We start from the raw sequence: 14837 nt of genomic DNA on the forward strand, positions 1-14837 counted from the left end.
ATATCTGGGTGCAGTCTTTCACAGTATAAATGAGAACGTCTTATTATGGGTACCCATAAAGTACTTCTGAAATGAATCAGCTTATTCACTGTAAAAATACTGAAACTCAAAAAGGAATGGTTTTGTCACTGGCATTTTAAGGTCAACACTCAGTATCTCTTTGTGCCTTGATTGCAATTACATACCATAATACTCCCAGCGTGATACAGGCGCCACAGCTATTCCACACTTGAACACACCACTTCCTGATCCAAGGACCATTGAGGTTACATACCCGCCATATGACTAAGGAATAGAAACAGTTATTTTTGTGGAGGTAAAGGAATAGGGACATATGGTAAGCAAGTCGCAGTTTCCACATTTCTCACATCTTTATATACTGTGCCTCTTTAGAGATGGTAGACCAGGCTTAAATTGGCCTTAATTGGCAGTATCTAAAGACTATACTTCAGAGACCTGGTCTATTTTAATGCTACATGTAGGGCAAAATGCATGAAAAATCTGCTGACCCTGGTAAGTGGGTAGTATCAATTCAAAAACAACAACAATGAAAAACTAACTAACGCTAAATCTTTACTGTCTTTGACTCATGAGAAAAATCTTCCTCCTCTCCTACCTCCCTCCCTCACCACAGTAAACAAAGTTGTAAGCCTGGCTCAGTAGAGAGTCTAGAGGGCCACTGCCCAGAGATCTCAGACATTTTATCTGGATCTTCTTAGCTTAAAAATGATACACACGATTTTCATCTCCAAATGTTTACATACAGAAGATAAATTATCCTGCTCTGGGTTATGCTCACTAAGGAATGCATACAGATTCATCAGCCAAACAGCTACTCACCCAGCCCCAAATTGCAATCCGTTTGTCATCCACAAATTCCATTTTTGAAAATTGCCTAAAATACATGGAAGAAGTCCATGAGTTAGTATAGAAAACTACGATAACTGCACAAATGTGAAACCCTGCCATTTGTTCTCTACTTCATTCTATTAAAAACTAAGACTAATTACTGCCAGCAAACAAATCAACACCTGAGATAAGTGTCTAAAACGTCTACCATTGTAACTTAAGGTCCAGATGAACAAGGTTTCCTCTTGTTGGGGTCCATAAGAATTTTGTCTTTCTGTGTGTGTGTATATGTGTGTGTATGATTTACAGAAAACAAATCCTGGCAGTTTTTTTCACAGCTTTATATAAAAATTTGCAGCCCAGATGCACTTTTCTTTACATAATTCAATTTAAAACTCTCCAGATGTTTTTCAGTTCAAGAAAGGCTGCCCCTGCAATGGAGAAATATGGGGGCAAGGAGAATATCTGGGTAGGGCTTAGAATGTCTCTGGACCCCCCACCTGAGAACTTAAACACCATTCTCTAAATAAATCTCTTCTATGCTGAGTGTTGATTAGTTAGCTCACAAAGCAATTTTTCTTTGACGGATTAAGGAAGGTCTTTTTGCCTCTAAACTGTGTTCAGAATGAAATCCATGTAAAGAAATGAGCAAAATGTTTTTGTGCACCTTCTTTGTAATCTGGAAGCCCTGGTGGCATAGTGGTTAAGTGCTACGGCTGCTAACTAAAAGGTTGGCAGTTCGAATCCACCAGGTGCTCCTTGGAAACTCTATGGGGCAGTTCTACTCTGTCCTATAGGGTCACTATGAGTCGGAATCGACTCGACGGCAATGGATTGGGGTTTTATTTGTAACCTTACATCAAAAGGCAATTTGTTCACTGAATTGGACACATAAAAATTGTTGAGATGGTAAATGTTTTGTTATGTATCGTCTACCACAATTAAAACAAAACAAAACCCTGGGGAAACTTTTAAAACTCTAGCAAATGAGACTTAATTTTGGTGTACTGTGGAGGGAGGGAGGCCAGAGATTTTTGCACTGACCAATATGTAACTTTGAAAGTCTTTGGGTTGTCAACTGATAATCTGTGTTTTAGGCTGCTCTGAGTTAAGCAACATTAGAGAAAAATTAGAAGTAGTTTCAATTTATCTTCTCAATGTAAACTTCTAAAAATTGAAGACTAATATACATGTAGAAATGCGTACCAAATCTTAAGTGTACAACTTGATACATCTTTATAAAGTGTATATATGCTTGAAGCCTGAATCAAAATTGAGTGCATTACTGGCACCCCAGAAGCCTCCCAGTCATTTCCTTGTTTGGAAAAGAACAAAAAGAAATATTTTTCTTTTATTGGAGCCCATAAAAATTTTACCTGAATTGGTGTGTATGTGGTTAGGCAGGTAATCAGTAATCATTCTGACCTCTGTCAGAAGCGATTTCTATTCTGATCAGATGATTTTGGCTGGTTTTGGGCTTTACAAAAATGGAATCATGCAGGATATACACTTTTGTGTCCAGCTCCTTTCATTCACCAGTCTCCTTCTGCAATTCATCCATGTTGTTGTATATAGTTCTTTTTTGATGCTGAAATAGCATTCCATTGCATGAACATGCCACATCTCATTATCTTTTTAACTAGAGTTGTGCATTGAGAGTACTCAATTCTATAATTTTAGGACTTAAGTTGGTCAGATTTGAAAGGCCCTGTAAACCATGCCCTATTTCTCACAGAACGAGTCTGGATAAATAAAAACTCACTTTCATAATATCACAGCCACACTCTTGAACAAATTTGCCCTCTCTCTAACTCTCTGTCTCTTTTTAATTGTCAGGGAAAATAGATAATTATTCACTTTGGTATAAGAGACTTTCATCCACTCAGGGATATTTAATAGATGGTCTGTCATCTGCTGATCTTTGATTGTCCTTTTCTCAAAGGTATTTCTTTCTACTCATTTAATTACTTGTGACTCTTTTTTGCATTTCATAGTTTTTGATTTAGCAGCATTATTTTTAACCACCTCACTTATTATGCTTCCCCAGACATCTGTATAGTTGGTTGTGGAAACTCAAAGATTACACGTCCCATTTACCAGCTGAATGCAGTAGAATGTAAGCACTGGAGAGAGACCAAGATCCAAATCCTGTCACACTTGGAACGTTACCGACCCTAAGAGCCTCTGTTTCTTTACCTGAAACATGAGGATAAGGAATGCCCGCCTCCAAGTGCTGCTAAGCAGCTTCAGTAACAATGCAGAGAAAACACAGCCCTCATTATATGCTCACTACATGGAAACCATCATTCATGATTAAAATCTCTCTTAAGTCAAATCACATTAAAGTATAGCCCATTCTGGAAAGTACAAGATCAGATGTGATTCATACTGAACAAAGCCCTTATATTTGTGACTGAGGATGACTGTGCTCTATAATTTTCCCACCCAGGCTGTATAAGCCACTTCTTGGACTCCATAGCTGTCACTCTCCTACTTATCCTTGACTACACGGATGGGTTTGCTCGTTTGGTTAGATGCTTACTCAAGGGTACATTTATCCTTCAATCCTTCAATTTGTCCACATACGTTTGATGAATTTGGAGTCTCTGTTCTGTTACTAGATGATAGTAGCATATTTCAACTACATTTCTAGACTTGGGGAAGCCCGGTGGTGTAGTGGTTAAGTGCTACGGCTGCTAACCAAAGGGTCAGCAGTTCGAATCCGGCAGGCGCTCCTTGGAAACTCTATGGGGCAGTTCTACTCTGTCCTATACGGTCACTATGAGTTGGAATTGGCTCGACGGCACTGGGTTTGATTTGGTTTGGGTTTTCTAGACTTGCACACAGACAGGAATTTGGGAAATGCTTTTTTTTTTTAACTTTATATAAATCTGTTATGATATAGATTTTAGCTAAATATGATAGCTTTCACTAAAAATCTGCCCCAAAGATGAAAGGTTACAGATTCATCCCAGGACAGTTAAAATTCTTTACACTTTATGACATTAAAATATAAATTGAAGGAATTGGCAAAATAATTCTATTATGAAAACATTCTGCATCCCACTTTGAAATGTGGTGTCTGGGGTCTTAAATGCTAACAAGCGGCCATCTAAGATGCATCAATTGGTCTCAACCCACCTGGATCAAAGGAGAATGAAGAACACCAAGGTCACATGATAACTAAGAGCCCAAGAGACAGAAAGGGCCACATGAACCACAGACCTACATCATCCTGAGACTAGAAGAACTAGTTGGTGCCTGGCCACAACCGATGACTGCCCTGACAGGGAGCACAACAGAGAACCCCTGAGGGAGCAGGAGATCAGTGGGATGCAGACCCCAAATTCTCACAAAAAGACCATACTTAATGGTCTGACTGAGACTAGAGGAATCTCGGCGGTCATGGTGTCCAAACCTGTTGGCCCAGGACAGGAACCATTCCCGAAGACAACTCATTAGACATGAAAGGGACTGGACAGTGGGTAGGAGAGAAATGCTGATGAAGAGTGAGCTATTTGTATCAGGTGGACACTTGAGACTGTGTTGGTATCTCCTGTCTGGAGGGGTGATGGGAGGATAGAGAGAGTTGGAAGCTGGCAAAATTGTCATGAGAGACTGGAAGGGCTGACTTAATAGGGGGAGAGCAAGTGGGAGTACGGAGTAAGGTGTATATAAACTTATATGTGACAGTTTGACTTGATTTGTAAATGTTCACTTGAAGCTCAATAAAAGTTAATTAAAAAATATATATATATAAATTGAAGGAAAAAAAATCAGATAAACTTTGAACTAATCTCTTAGTCACTCACCTGGCTGCTTCAATTTGATCTTCAACTTCAAATGTTCCCAGTCTTCTGTTTATTGCATGCATGATCTTATCTCCTTGGTAACCACTTCCTCTGCCATCAAAGCTGGCTACGATAATGTCTTCTGTGCTTGCAAGGTAAGTAGCCCAGTTGAGTCTGAAGACAGTATCTGCTTTTTGACTGCAGGGGCCTGCATATCTGTGAAGGATTCCAAATTGTTAGCTTTCATGGCTTCCCATCAAATGAAAAATATTTGCATTTCTCTTCCCTGGGGACAGGAAGTGTACATCTTTCCTGACCATGAGCCTGAAATTGTGCCAGCCACCAGCATGTCTAGAATGGATCCTCTAAATCTTGGCAACACAACTCTAGTGGCTGCGTGTTTCCTTCAAAAATGCCCATTAGTTTTTATCTTTGAAGACTGTTATCAAACACAGACTTCATAGGCTGACATTTTCTAAGTATTACGTATCTTATAAACCAAGAAATGATTATCCTGATAATTGGGAGAGGGAGCTGGTAAAGAAATACTCCTGATGATAATAATAATGCTGATAACGATAAATGCAGCATTGAATATATCTTTACGTGTCAGTTTACAAGCACATATAGACTGCAAGTTTATTTCCTAGGTTGTAACTTTCTTGAAGACTCTGACTGCTGTATCATATGTTTTCCATTTCCTACAATGCCCGGGATACACACACTAAACAGATCATTGTGGAATGGGCCAAAAGACGAATGAATGCTATTACTTAAAACTTCAAAAGAGAAAGAAATAGTTGTATTGGAAAATAGATATGCTATTCTGCATTCTATTTATTAACATGTTTCTCTCTTGTGCTGCAAGTAGATGGTAGCAGTCTTCACAAGCTACCATCTACTGCACTCAATGTGCACCATCTCCTTCAAGCCCTCTCATAGTTCTGTTTGTTAATCAACAGCGGCTCCCTACAGCTCATTGCATCTCACTTAAATGTGTCATCTTTGAACAATCTACAGGACTCCCGGCCCTAGATCTTCTCCAATAACTACGGCTTCTGTCATCTATCTCTCCTACCTATCTGCTCACTATCCCCTACACAGGGCCAGACAGTTGCTTCCTCCCTGCCTTTGCTAAGGTTTTCCTCCTTTTTCTTAGGAATAGCAGTAAAAAAAAACAAAAAACACTTTAGTTTTAAACAAAATATTTTTAAAAATTTTATTTAGTATTTTAATTTTAAACAAAATATTGTAACATTCTAATCTTAAAAGAGAAAATGCATTCATGTATTTCTTGGGCAAAAGAACGTTTCTTGACATTTGAAATGCCTTGGCTCTCTCAATGACATTAAAGTTGGTAGAGAGTAATAGCTTGTGTTAATATTAGGTCTGTCTGAAATTACCTAACCCCCCCCAATTAAAAAAGACTATTTTTAAAAAATAAAAGCAAAGGTTTAGACCTCTAAAGGGAGGAGAAGGAGGAACAACAGCAACAACAACAACAAAAAGAGTAGTGGCTAGGGCTGCTTATGTACAACCAAAAACCTCATGGGATTTGGTTCCTTGGTTTGGAGGTTTAGGGTCATGGTTTCATGGGATATCTCAGTTAATTGGCTTACTAACACGTTTAGTGCTTCTGTTCTACCTCCTAGTTTTTTCACAGTGCCTGGGGGTATTAAAAGCTTGCAAGTGGCCATACAAGGCATGACAATTGGTCTCTATTCCCCTGAAGCAACAGAGAAGGGAGAGTCAGGAATAGGAGGTGGACATGGAATGTGTGGCTAATTGCTTCCATGAACCACTGCCTCCTTTGCCATGAGACCAGAAGAACTGGAAAGTGCCTGGCTACCATTACTGAACATTTTGATCAAAGATCCTATATAAGAATCATGATCAAAAGGGGAAAGATACAGAACAGAATTTCAAATTTTCATGGACTTTTGACTTTATGGAGCTATGTGGGCAGAATGAACCCTTGAAACTACTGCTCTGGGATTATCTTTAAACCTTAAAGCAAAAATATCCCTTGAAGTCTTCTTAAAACCAAACAATAGTTTAGCTTAACTAGTAAAAAATGTCTGCTTTGAGTATTATGCTTTTTAAGAACTATCTATATCAAATCAAAGTAACAACAGCGACTAGAAAGATTAGATAGGAACCTTAGGGGGCAGTGAGTTTATGTTAATGGTGGAGGAACAACTCAGAAAGGGACAGTGAGAATGGCTGCACAATTTGAAGATGAAATCAATGTCACTGAATTGTATATGTAAAAATGGTTGAATTGGTGTATGTTTTGGTGCGTATATTCTCAAAAAAAAAAAGAGGAGGAAAGTAACAGAAATGGACACTAAACTTACTGTGGTTTTTATAATTTCCTAATGAAGAGTCAATTCCAACTCATAGTGACCCTATAGAACAGAGTAGAACTGCCTCAAAGAGTTTCTAAGGAGTGCCTGGTGGATTTGAAATGCCAACCCATTGGTTAGCAGCCACAGCACTTAACCATTACACCACCAGGGTTTCCAATGAAGAGAAGGTCTAATAATTACTTAGTGAGGAATCAAAGAAGGTAAAAATATTACTCTTTCCCCAAGGATTCTTTCAGTATCAGGTCTAAAGCCTAAAGGAAATTAGTGTCACCATAGTCAATATTAGGTTATTGTCTTAAATAAAAATCAAATAGCCCATCAGGAAGTTTAAAGTACCCATCGTTACCTTTCTTTGAGCTTTTATGTTTAGCTTTTATTGAATAATGTTTATAGTGAAGCAAGTCTGTGTGTGACACTAATATCTATGTCTTCTCTTTGGCTACTAACAACAGAAAAGTGACGTCCCTGAGCTTCAGTTTTCTCTTCTATATAACCCTTTGGTGACCCAATTAGTTTCTACTTTGAATTTCTTGTTGATACCCTGTGTTTTCATTAATGGAAGTGTGCTGAATCATTGAGTGTGTCTGAATTTTTTGTAGGTAGTATGGATTTTTTTTTTTTTTTTCTGGCTGTTTCCCATAAGCGTACACTAAGTGCTTAGTGGTACATATAAAGTAATACTAATTCTACCCCAGAGTCCTCACCAGGATCTATTGGTCCATATGTGTAACAAATAGAAATTTTTAAAATTTCTGTTTTTTCTATAAAAAATTCAGACACCTCATACAATATCCTGTAAAAACAGTAATTTATGGTGCATGCCCAGTTCTTCAGTTTCAAACAGTCATAAAGGTCCCTGTCGTATGGCAGCAGATGCTGTCAGTAGTACAGCAGCTTCCCAATAAATGCCAGGGGCGAAAAAGTTCATGGTCGCTATATGTACCACTGGACATGAAAGGGATAATGTGCTCAACAAAACCCACCACATAGGTTTTCTGTGTGAATGAACTAAGGCAAACGATGCTAAAGACCTGACACAGGGCAGTCATTCAGAACACTTGTTAGTTTTGTTTTGCTTTAATAAAGTAAATAAGGCAAACTAGGACAGGAAAAGCGGCATTGTAGCATTATGGGTGAGGCCAGGACAATTTTTAAAGGAGTAAATTAAAATGCATTCTTAACTATTAAAAATATTTTACAAATCTGCTATATTTTAAAGTTCACATGAACTTTCATTAACTGTTTCAAAGACTGTGATTTCACAACTTTTCAGAACTTCACCAAAAAGAGGAACGGAAAATACCAGGGCGTGGTATTTGAGGAACTAAAGGAAGAGAGAGAAAAAAAAAAAAACTAATTAAACAGAGCAACCAATGGGAAAAGTTTGCGCAAGTTTGAGGAGTAAGAAAATTGTGAAGACTGTTAATACCCATCTTTTGCTTGTTAAAATGTCCAGGACTTAAAAATTTCTTTGGTAACTGCCTTAAGAGTTTGAGGAAACAAAAAACAAAATCCATATGCCACAATGATGGGAAAGGAGTATCTACTTTTTCTACTAGAAGATGGAAGAAAATATAGATTGGGGTTTTAAGAGCGAAATGGACGGAGGAAACAGTAAGAGTGCCTTACAATGATTCAGGAAGAGAAAAAGAATGAATTTTTTGGCTCTGTTTTTCAGTAGCTGCACTGAGCAAAAAAAAAAAAAAAACATATGATGGTTAACTTCTAAATCATTCCCTTCTCTTGAATACTTACACTTCTAATAGCAGAGGGTATTTCTTGGATTTATCAAAATGGGGAGGCAAGATCATCTGATACCAAAATTCTAAACAAACAGAAAGATTAATTAGTAAAGAACACTTATTAACACAAGATTTCCTTCCTTATCTCTGTCAGTGATAAGTCATATCTAGTGTTTAACAATGTACTAAATAAGAATAGAAAAAGGAAATGAACTGTTTGGATTCAGAATGTTTTTAAGATATAAAAACATTCTCTTCTATATTAAAATACTAGTTAATATTAAAAGAATAAAGTCCGTTCTAATGTGTCTATTAAATACATTGATGCCTTATAAAATAAAAGTGAATCTTAGGATTTCTAATTTTTTTTGATGATGCTTTTTGGCATCTGATCTACTTATCTACCTACTTCTCACTGATTGTCTTCTTATCTGATGTTTTGCATCTACGGCAATAGTAAAAAATCTACTATCAAGACTATTTTGCACATTAGCAATATATGTCTGAAGTAATGAACACTGAGGTTCAAGGTGAGAGTAACACTGGCTGTGATGGTTACGATTATGTGTCAATTTGGCTGGGCCGTGATTCTCAGTAGGTTGGCAGTTATGTAATCATGTAATTTTGCAGTTACGTAATGATGCAGTCATCTTCCATTTTTGTGATCTGATGTGGCCATCCTCCATTTTCTCATAATGCGGATTTTTGCATAACAACCTGGTTTTTGCAACAATCTAACCGTGTCAATAAAGTGAGGAGTGGGTGTAGTTTGTTTATGGCTTATGTTCTACATTTTCCTCTAAAATGTTTCCTCTTCTTGAATTTCCTTGAAGCTGTTTAGGAATTTTAGTCGGCCCCAACTCTATTTTAAAATTCTGATTCAGTAACATCCTTGGTATTCTATTGCTGTTCCACACTGCAAAGCTGAGCTCTCATTTTTAGCTCTGTGTTTCACAGAATGAGATTAGGTTGCTGTGGAGTAATTCTTGCAACTATTCTGTATGCTCTTCTGCAGATTCATTTAATTCTCTGTGCTTGGTTTTGACATCAGTTAAATAAAATTTGTTCCTAAATATTGAATCAGTTTCTTTTCCTCCCAAATTCAGATGTCAATTTAAACTAACTAGTCTTGTGCTGCTTTAAAAAAAAAAAAAAAAGAGTTGTTGCATATTTTAAATAAGGTTACTTTTAAATTCAGTAGATTTTACCTGTAGGGGACAAAAAAAAAAAAAAATCCCTTATCTCTAGAACTGTTTCTTCCATACATCTGTCTTCCTTTTTGTTTGTTACAATTATTTTAGTTGAGAAGAAAAGAAAGGTTTTGGAGCATAAAATTCTCTTTAATTTGTTTTTTGTGAGTTATTTTTATACTTTCTTGTAAAAACACCAAAAATCTAATCTCCATCATAATTACAATAGAATGTCAAACTATCAGCTGATCGTGAATATTTTTAATGAGTATGGGAAACTCACCGTTTGATTTCTGCTTTTTTATGAATTGGCACTAGTTGATTAGATTTTTTTTTTAGTTCTCCCCTACTGAAGATGCATATTCTTTTCTTTGGGGTTATTTTCCTATTCTGACAGTCCTTCCACTCCCGCTCCCTCCTCCTTTCAGGGCCTCTTTTCCAGTTGTTTGAAAGATTATAACCATCCGCCAACTGGACCCTCTCCCCTTGGCAGGTCCATCCTACACGCCCTACCAGGTTATCTATCTAATCATGATGTTTCCCTGACTCTAACGTCTTCAGGGGCTCCTCATTGTGTACCAACTGAAATAGAATGTCACATCTCAGCTTTCAATACCCTCAGCACCAGACTGTCCACATTAGCTCTCCCACAAGTCTAAGCTCTTGCCACTGGAGCACAGGTCAAGGGCCAGCAGCATTGGCACTGACTAGGAAGTCATTACAGATGCAGACGTCTGGGCCCGCTCTGATCTGCTGGATCAGAATGTTCATGTTAACAAGCTCCCAGGTGATTCATATGCACATTCATTTCTAAGCTGTTCTTGAGAAGTACTCTGCATTTTCCAGGTGTTTTTTCTCTCATTTAATATAGATCAGTTGAGTATTTTATATTTTTTATCCTAAATTTAAAAGTAAAATGAATCTATGCTATTTTTAATATGTTAATTTATGATAGATTCTCCACCCATAAGTTGCTATTCCTAATAAGGAAGAAAGACAAAAAGCAAATAAAGGTTTCTTACTCAAAGAAATTCTTTGTTTTTAGAGGTTGTTGAATATAACCCACCATTTGGCTTCGAGGCCAGGAACAGGCTAATTATAAGGATGATGTTTCAGAAAAAATTCAAGATTTTTCACCTGGACCGAAGTTTCAGTATTTTATAGCTAACCGTAATTGTTTTACACAATCACCTCGCATATTTTCAATTGCTTTGAGTTAAAGGTGAAACGTGCTAGGATATCATTAAGTTAAAAGCACGGTTAATACTTAACGATAGAATACAGTTATTAATATGATGCAATTGCACCAGCAATAGTGTATTTTCTCCAAATACCTGTTCTTTTGACAGAACAAGTTTTACATACAGTGTTACTCTATTTTAAAGACAAAAGAATGTAAAATTGGTAGTGCTTGGAACAGAACTTTTACTTCATGGAAACTTTCTAAATTGATTTCTATGTAATATAAAAATGGAAATTTTCAGATGAAATGATCATAGTTAGTTGTATTTTATTGGTGTTTCCACCATAAATACTATTCCAGGGAAAACATTTAATTCTTAGCTAACTTACTCGTTCCACTCAAAACAATGAAGTCCAGATTTTTTGAGGGCATCTGTACATCCTGCAGCATTTTATCCAAAGCTGAATTGTCTTCCAGGACCCTGAGTTCTAATTAAATACAGAAGACAGAAGTAATTCATTACAACGTGAAGAATTTAGATTATGCAATGCAATAATGAACAAATATGTGTCACTGACCAGACAATACATACTTCAGGTCACAAGCTCTGTGTTCAAGTCATTATTTAGAGACTCAAAAACCAAAGGAAATCACACTGTGCTAAGAACATGTTGGTCCTACTCACACATGTTCCTAAAAGCGAATGAATGGTGAAATATGACCAAATACCTTCATCAGTCCTGCTGCTATGCAGAGTATAGAGGGGCAGACCAGGGCCTGTTAATATAATCAGGGAAAAAGATGTTTTAGGTAAATATTAAAACAAAAAAAGGCGTACATTATTTTTCAAAAATATTAGTTACCATTCAACTTTGATCCAGCACATAATAAATATCACAGTGGTTAAAGAGCCCAATAAATGTTGGTTATTATTCTTGTAATGTTTTGTCCCCATTTCCTTTTCCTTAAAATAATTTCAATTTGAGTTTAAGAAGTATTTCTGGGAAGCCACAGGATGGAGCAGAATGAAGCAGGTAAGCAGCCTAGGCCCTGCTGGGAGACCTTTGGGAGAGCAATCACCTCTGAGCCAGATTGCCTCATGTGTGTGACCGAACCTTCGGGACCCTCCTCCCATTCTCCTTTGTTCTACCTTGGACCCACACTGACCGCCAGTCTCTCAGGCTCCGCCCCTTAGGGCGGAGCTCTGGAGCACACCTCACCCGGAGGAGGGGCAGGTATCCCTGCTGCTGCAGGGTCCATGCTCACTTCTGCAGAGTGCTTGGCTTGGATAAGCAATTCCTTTCTGGCATGCAAGTGTTTTTCTCACAAGCCCATATCTTCACTATTTATCCCTTTGTGGTAGTTGCAGCCATGAAGGTAATGTAAGAAAAGCTATTTTGTGAGCTATTTGACTCTGATGTATTTGGATGCTAATATTAATTTTCACCTTTCATCAGAACCACAGTAAAGAACACAGACTTGGGTTTGAAACCTGCTTTCCTTGTGTGTGACTTCAGACATTAAGCTTCAATGTCTTCAGATGTAAAATGAGGATAATAATATCTACTTTATAGAGTTTTTAAAGGATTAAACAAAAGAATAAATACAAAGCTGTTAGCACACACACAAAAGCTGTTAGTACTGTGCCTAGTATAAAGTACATGTCCAATAAATGGTAACTTAAAAATAGCCATAGTAAATAATCATAATGAAAAATGTAAGAGTAAAGGAAATACGATAATAAAGAAAAATTCAGATTAATTGGTTTGGAAACCCCTTTTTGGCAATTGACAGTTCTTTTCATATTATCCAAATTCTTTCTCCCATTTTGAGAAATATTCTAACACAGTGCTTAGGAGTGAGTGCTCTAAAAGCAGAGATGGGTGTCTGAATCCCGTTCTGCCTCTTATTATCTGTGTGACCTTCCATAAGTCACTTTATCTCTCATTGTCCAGGTTTCTTCATTTATAATAGAGAAATAAAGTAATAATAATAGCCACAGAAAATATAGCAGTGATTGTAATGGGTGACAGGCACCACCCACATACATTTTCTCATTTAAAAAGGCAAGTGCATAAAATAATAACAAAAATATCCACAATATGTGTGTATATGAGGATGGAGTACTTCTGCTATACATAAGCTCTGGAGGGTGTGTGTTATCAGTGTAAAGCAAGCCATGCAAGTCTCTTGGTTAGAACAGAAGGAAAGGTGGTTAAACTCTTAGGTTTGAGTTAAGAGAAGGGGACTTATGCGGTTTCAAGAGCTCCTCAAATTCAAAAGGAGAGAATTGGGCAGGGCAGAATGTTTCCCAGGCTGGAGACAGGAAGGGAAACCTCATGGATGGGGAGATAGGAGAGACGGTTGCCCTGAGAGAGGCAGAGGCATCAGTTAAGTGAGTGCAAGGGGAACTAAAACATTCAGGGTGAGGGGAAGGGAGGGAGTGGCTTCAGATGGTCACTTACCAGAACATCTCAGTTGATAATACTTTGTGTCTTTACTAAATGATACAGAATAGTATTGACATCTTTCTGGATACAGCTCACAAGTAAGGCATGTCACTTTTGTGACATCATTAAGTTGGACTCTGTAAAACCAATGGTAGAAATTAAGTGCTTGATGAAAGAATAAATGACAGCAAGGAATTGAATAACGCCATATTTCAGTTTCAAAGATTTCAGAATGCCAAAGCAATCCTCAAAAGCCGTTTGTTTTTTAATGGGAATGAAATACATAATTCATTTGTAATGACCTTGAATGTCCCATTGTTTGGCAATATCACAAAACACTTAATATGTCCTTCTCTTTTTTGTTGCCATGCAGACTGGTCTATAAACGAATAAAAGCATTCGAGAGAAATTCCCAGTTTAATACTAGCTAGGACAAGGAAATAAGAGCCCAGAAATTGCTTATCAGCTAAAAAGACGCAAGTCAACAACTTAACAGAGCTCTTACTTATACAAATTTCTTCCTCCTGGCATTCCTTTATGTTCATTACTAATGTAGTATCTGAGAAGAAAACAAAATATATATTAATTAGGTTTTTTTTTTTTTTTAACGTCAAATGCATTCCATTTCATTTCTACTTCAAGCATTAGCTCACACACGAGGCACATGCCCTTCATTTAGCCTTGAATGCCCCCCCACCCACTTCCTATGACAGAGGCCACTTTTCTCCATTGTCTCTAAACAGGAGATTCTTTTTTTGGACAGATTAAAACATATGAATGCAAGAATTTCTCCCTTAATTAAGTGACAAATAAAAACTCTAAAAGAGTCTTCTGTATGAAAAATATGACTGGACAGCTAACCTGAAATTGAGACCCCTTTTTCTATGCTGTTTTCTGTATTTCCTGTTTTATAATACAAACTCCTAGAGGGCAGGAATCTGCTCTCCCTGGCAGCGGCAGTACCATATCTAAGACGGCCTTTAAGAACTATTTCAGCCAGGCAGTGGCAAAATTCTTCCCTAGTGAAACCAATAAAAATTATAAAAGTGCCTCAAATTCTAATTTAAAAAATAACTTTTTCCATTGACTAATGTAGTTGAAAGCCTCTGCAAAGATTTCCATTTTCCAAAGGGTAAGGCCAGGACATGGATAGACAAAATAGCCTTCCCCAAATTTCCAAGAATTCAGTGCCAGCTGAACTCTAACAAAATGCCGCCGAATGCTAGTTCGGTATTCCACATTCAAGGAAAAGAAGCTACAGTT

At 37.3% G+C, this 14837-nt stretch overlaps 1 protein-coding gene across 5 annotated transcripts in view; it reads right to left on the bottom strand.

Moving 5' to 3' along the window:
* DPP4 (dipeptidyl peptidase 4) overlaps positions 1–14837 on the bottom strand; it is a 95354-nt gene that overhangs the window by 17569 nt on the left and 62948 nt on the right. For all 5 annotated transcript variants that reach the window (XM_049887305.1, XM_049887304.1, XM_049887308.1 and 2 more), the window contains 8 exons: positions 14080–14133; positions 13590–13711; positions 11854–11901; positions 11514–11612; positions 8765–8834; positions 4662–4856; positions 841–895; positions 186–285 (listed from right to left, as the gene is read on the bottom strand). In XM_049887305.1, coding sequence (XP_049743262.1) covers positions 186–285; positions 841–895; positions 4662–4856; positions 8765–8834; positions 11514–11612; positions 11854–11901; positions 13590–13711; positions 14080–14133 — 743 coding nt within the window. The remainder of the gene's footprint in view (positions 1–185; positions 286–840; positions 896–4661; positions 4857–8764; positions 8835–11513; positions 11613–11853; positions 11902–13589; positions 13712–14079; positions 14134–14837) is intronic.

Source organism: Elephas maximus, chromosome 6 (assembly GCF_024166365.1).
Source record: "Elephas maximus indicus isolate mEleMax1 chromosome 6, mEleMax1 primary haplotype, whole genome shotgun sequence".
Lineage (NCBI taxonomy): Eukaryota > Metazoa > Chordata > Mammalia > Proboscidea > Elephantidae > Elephas > Elephas maximus.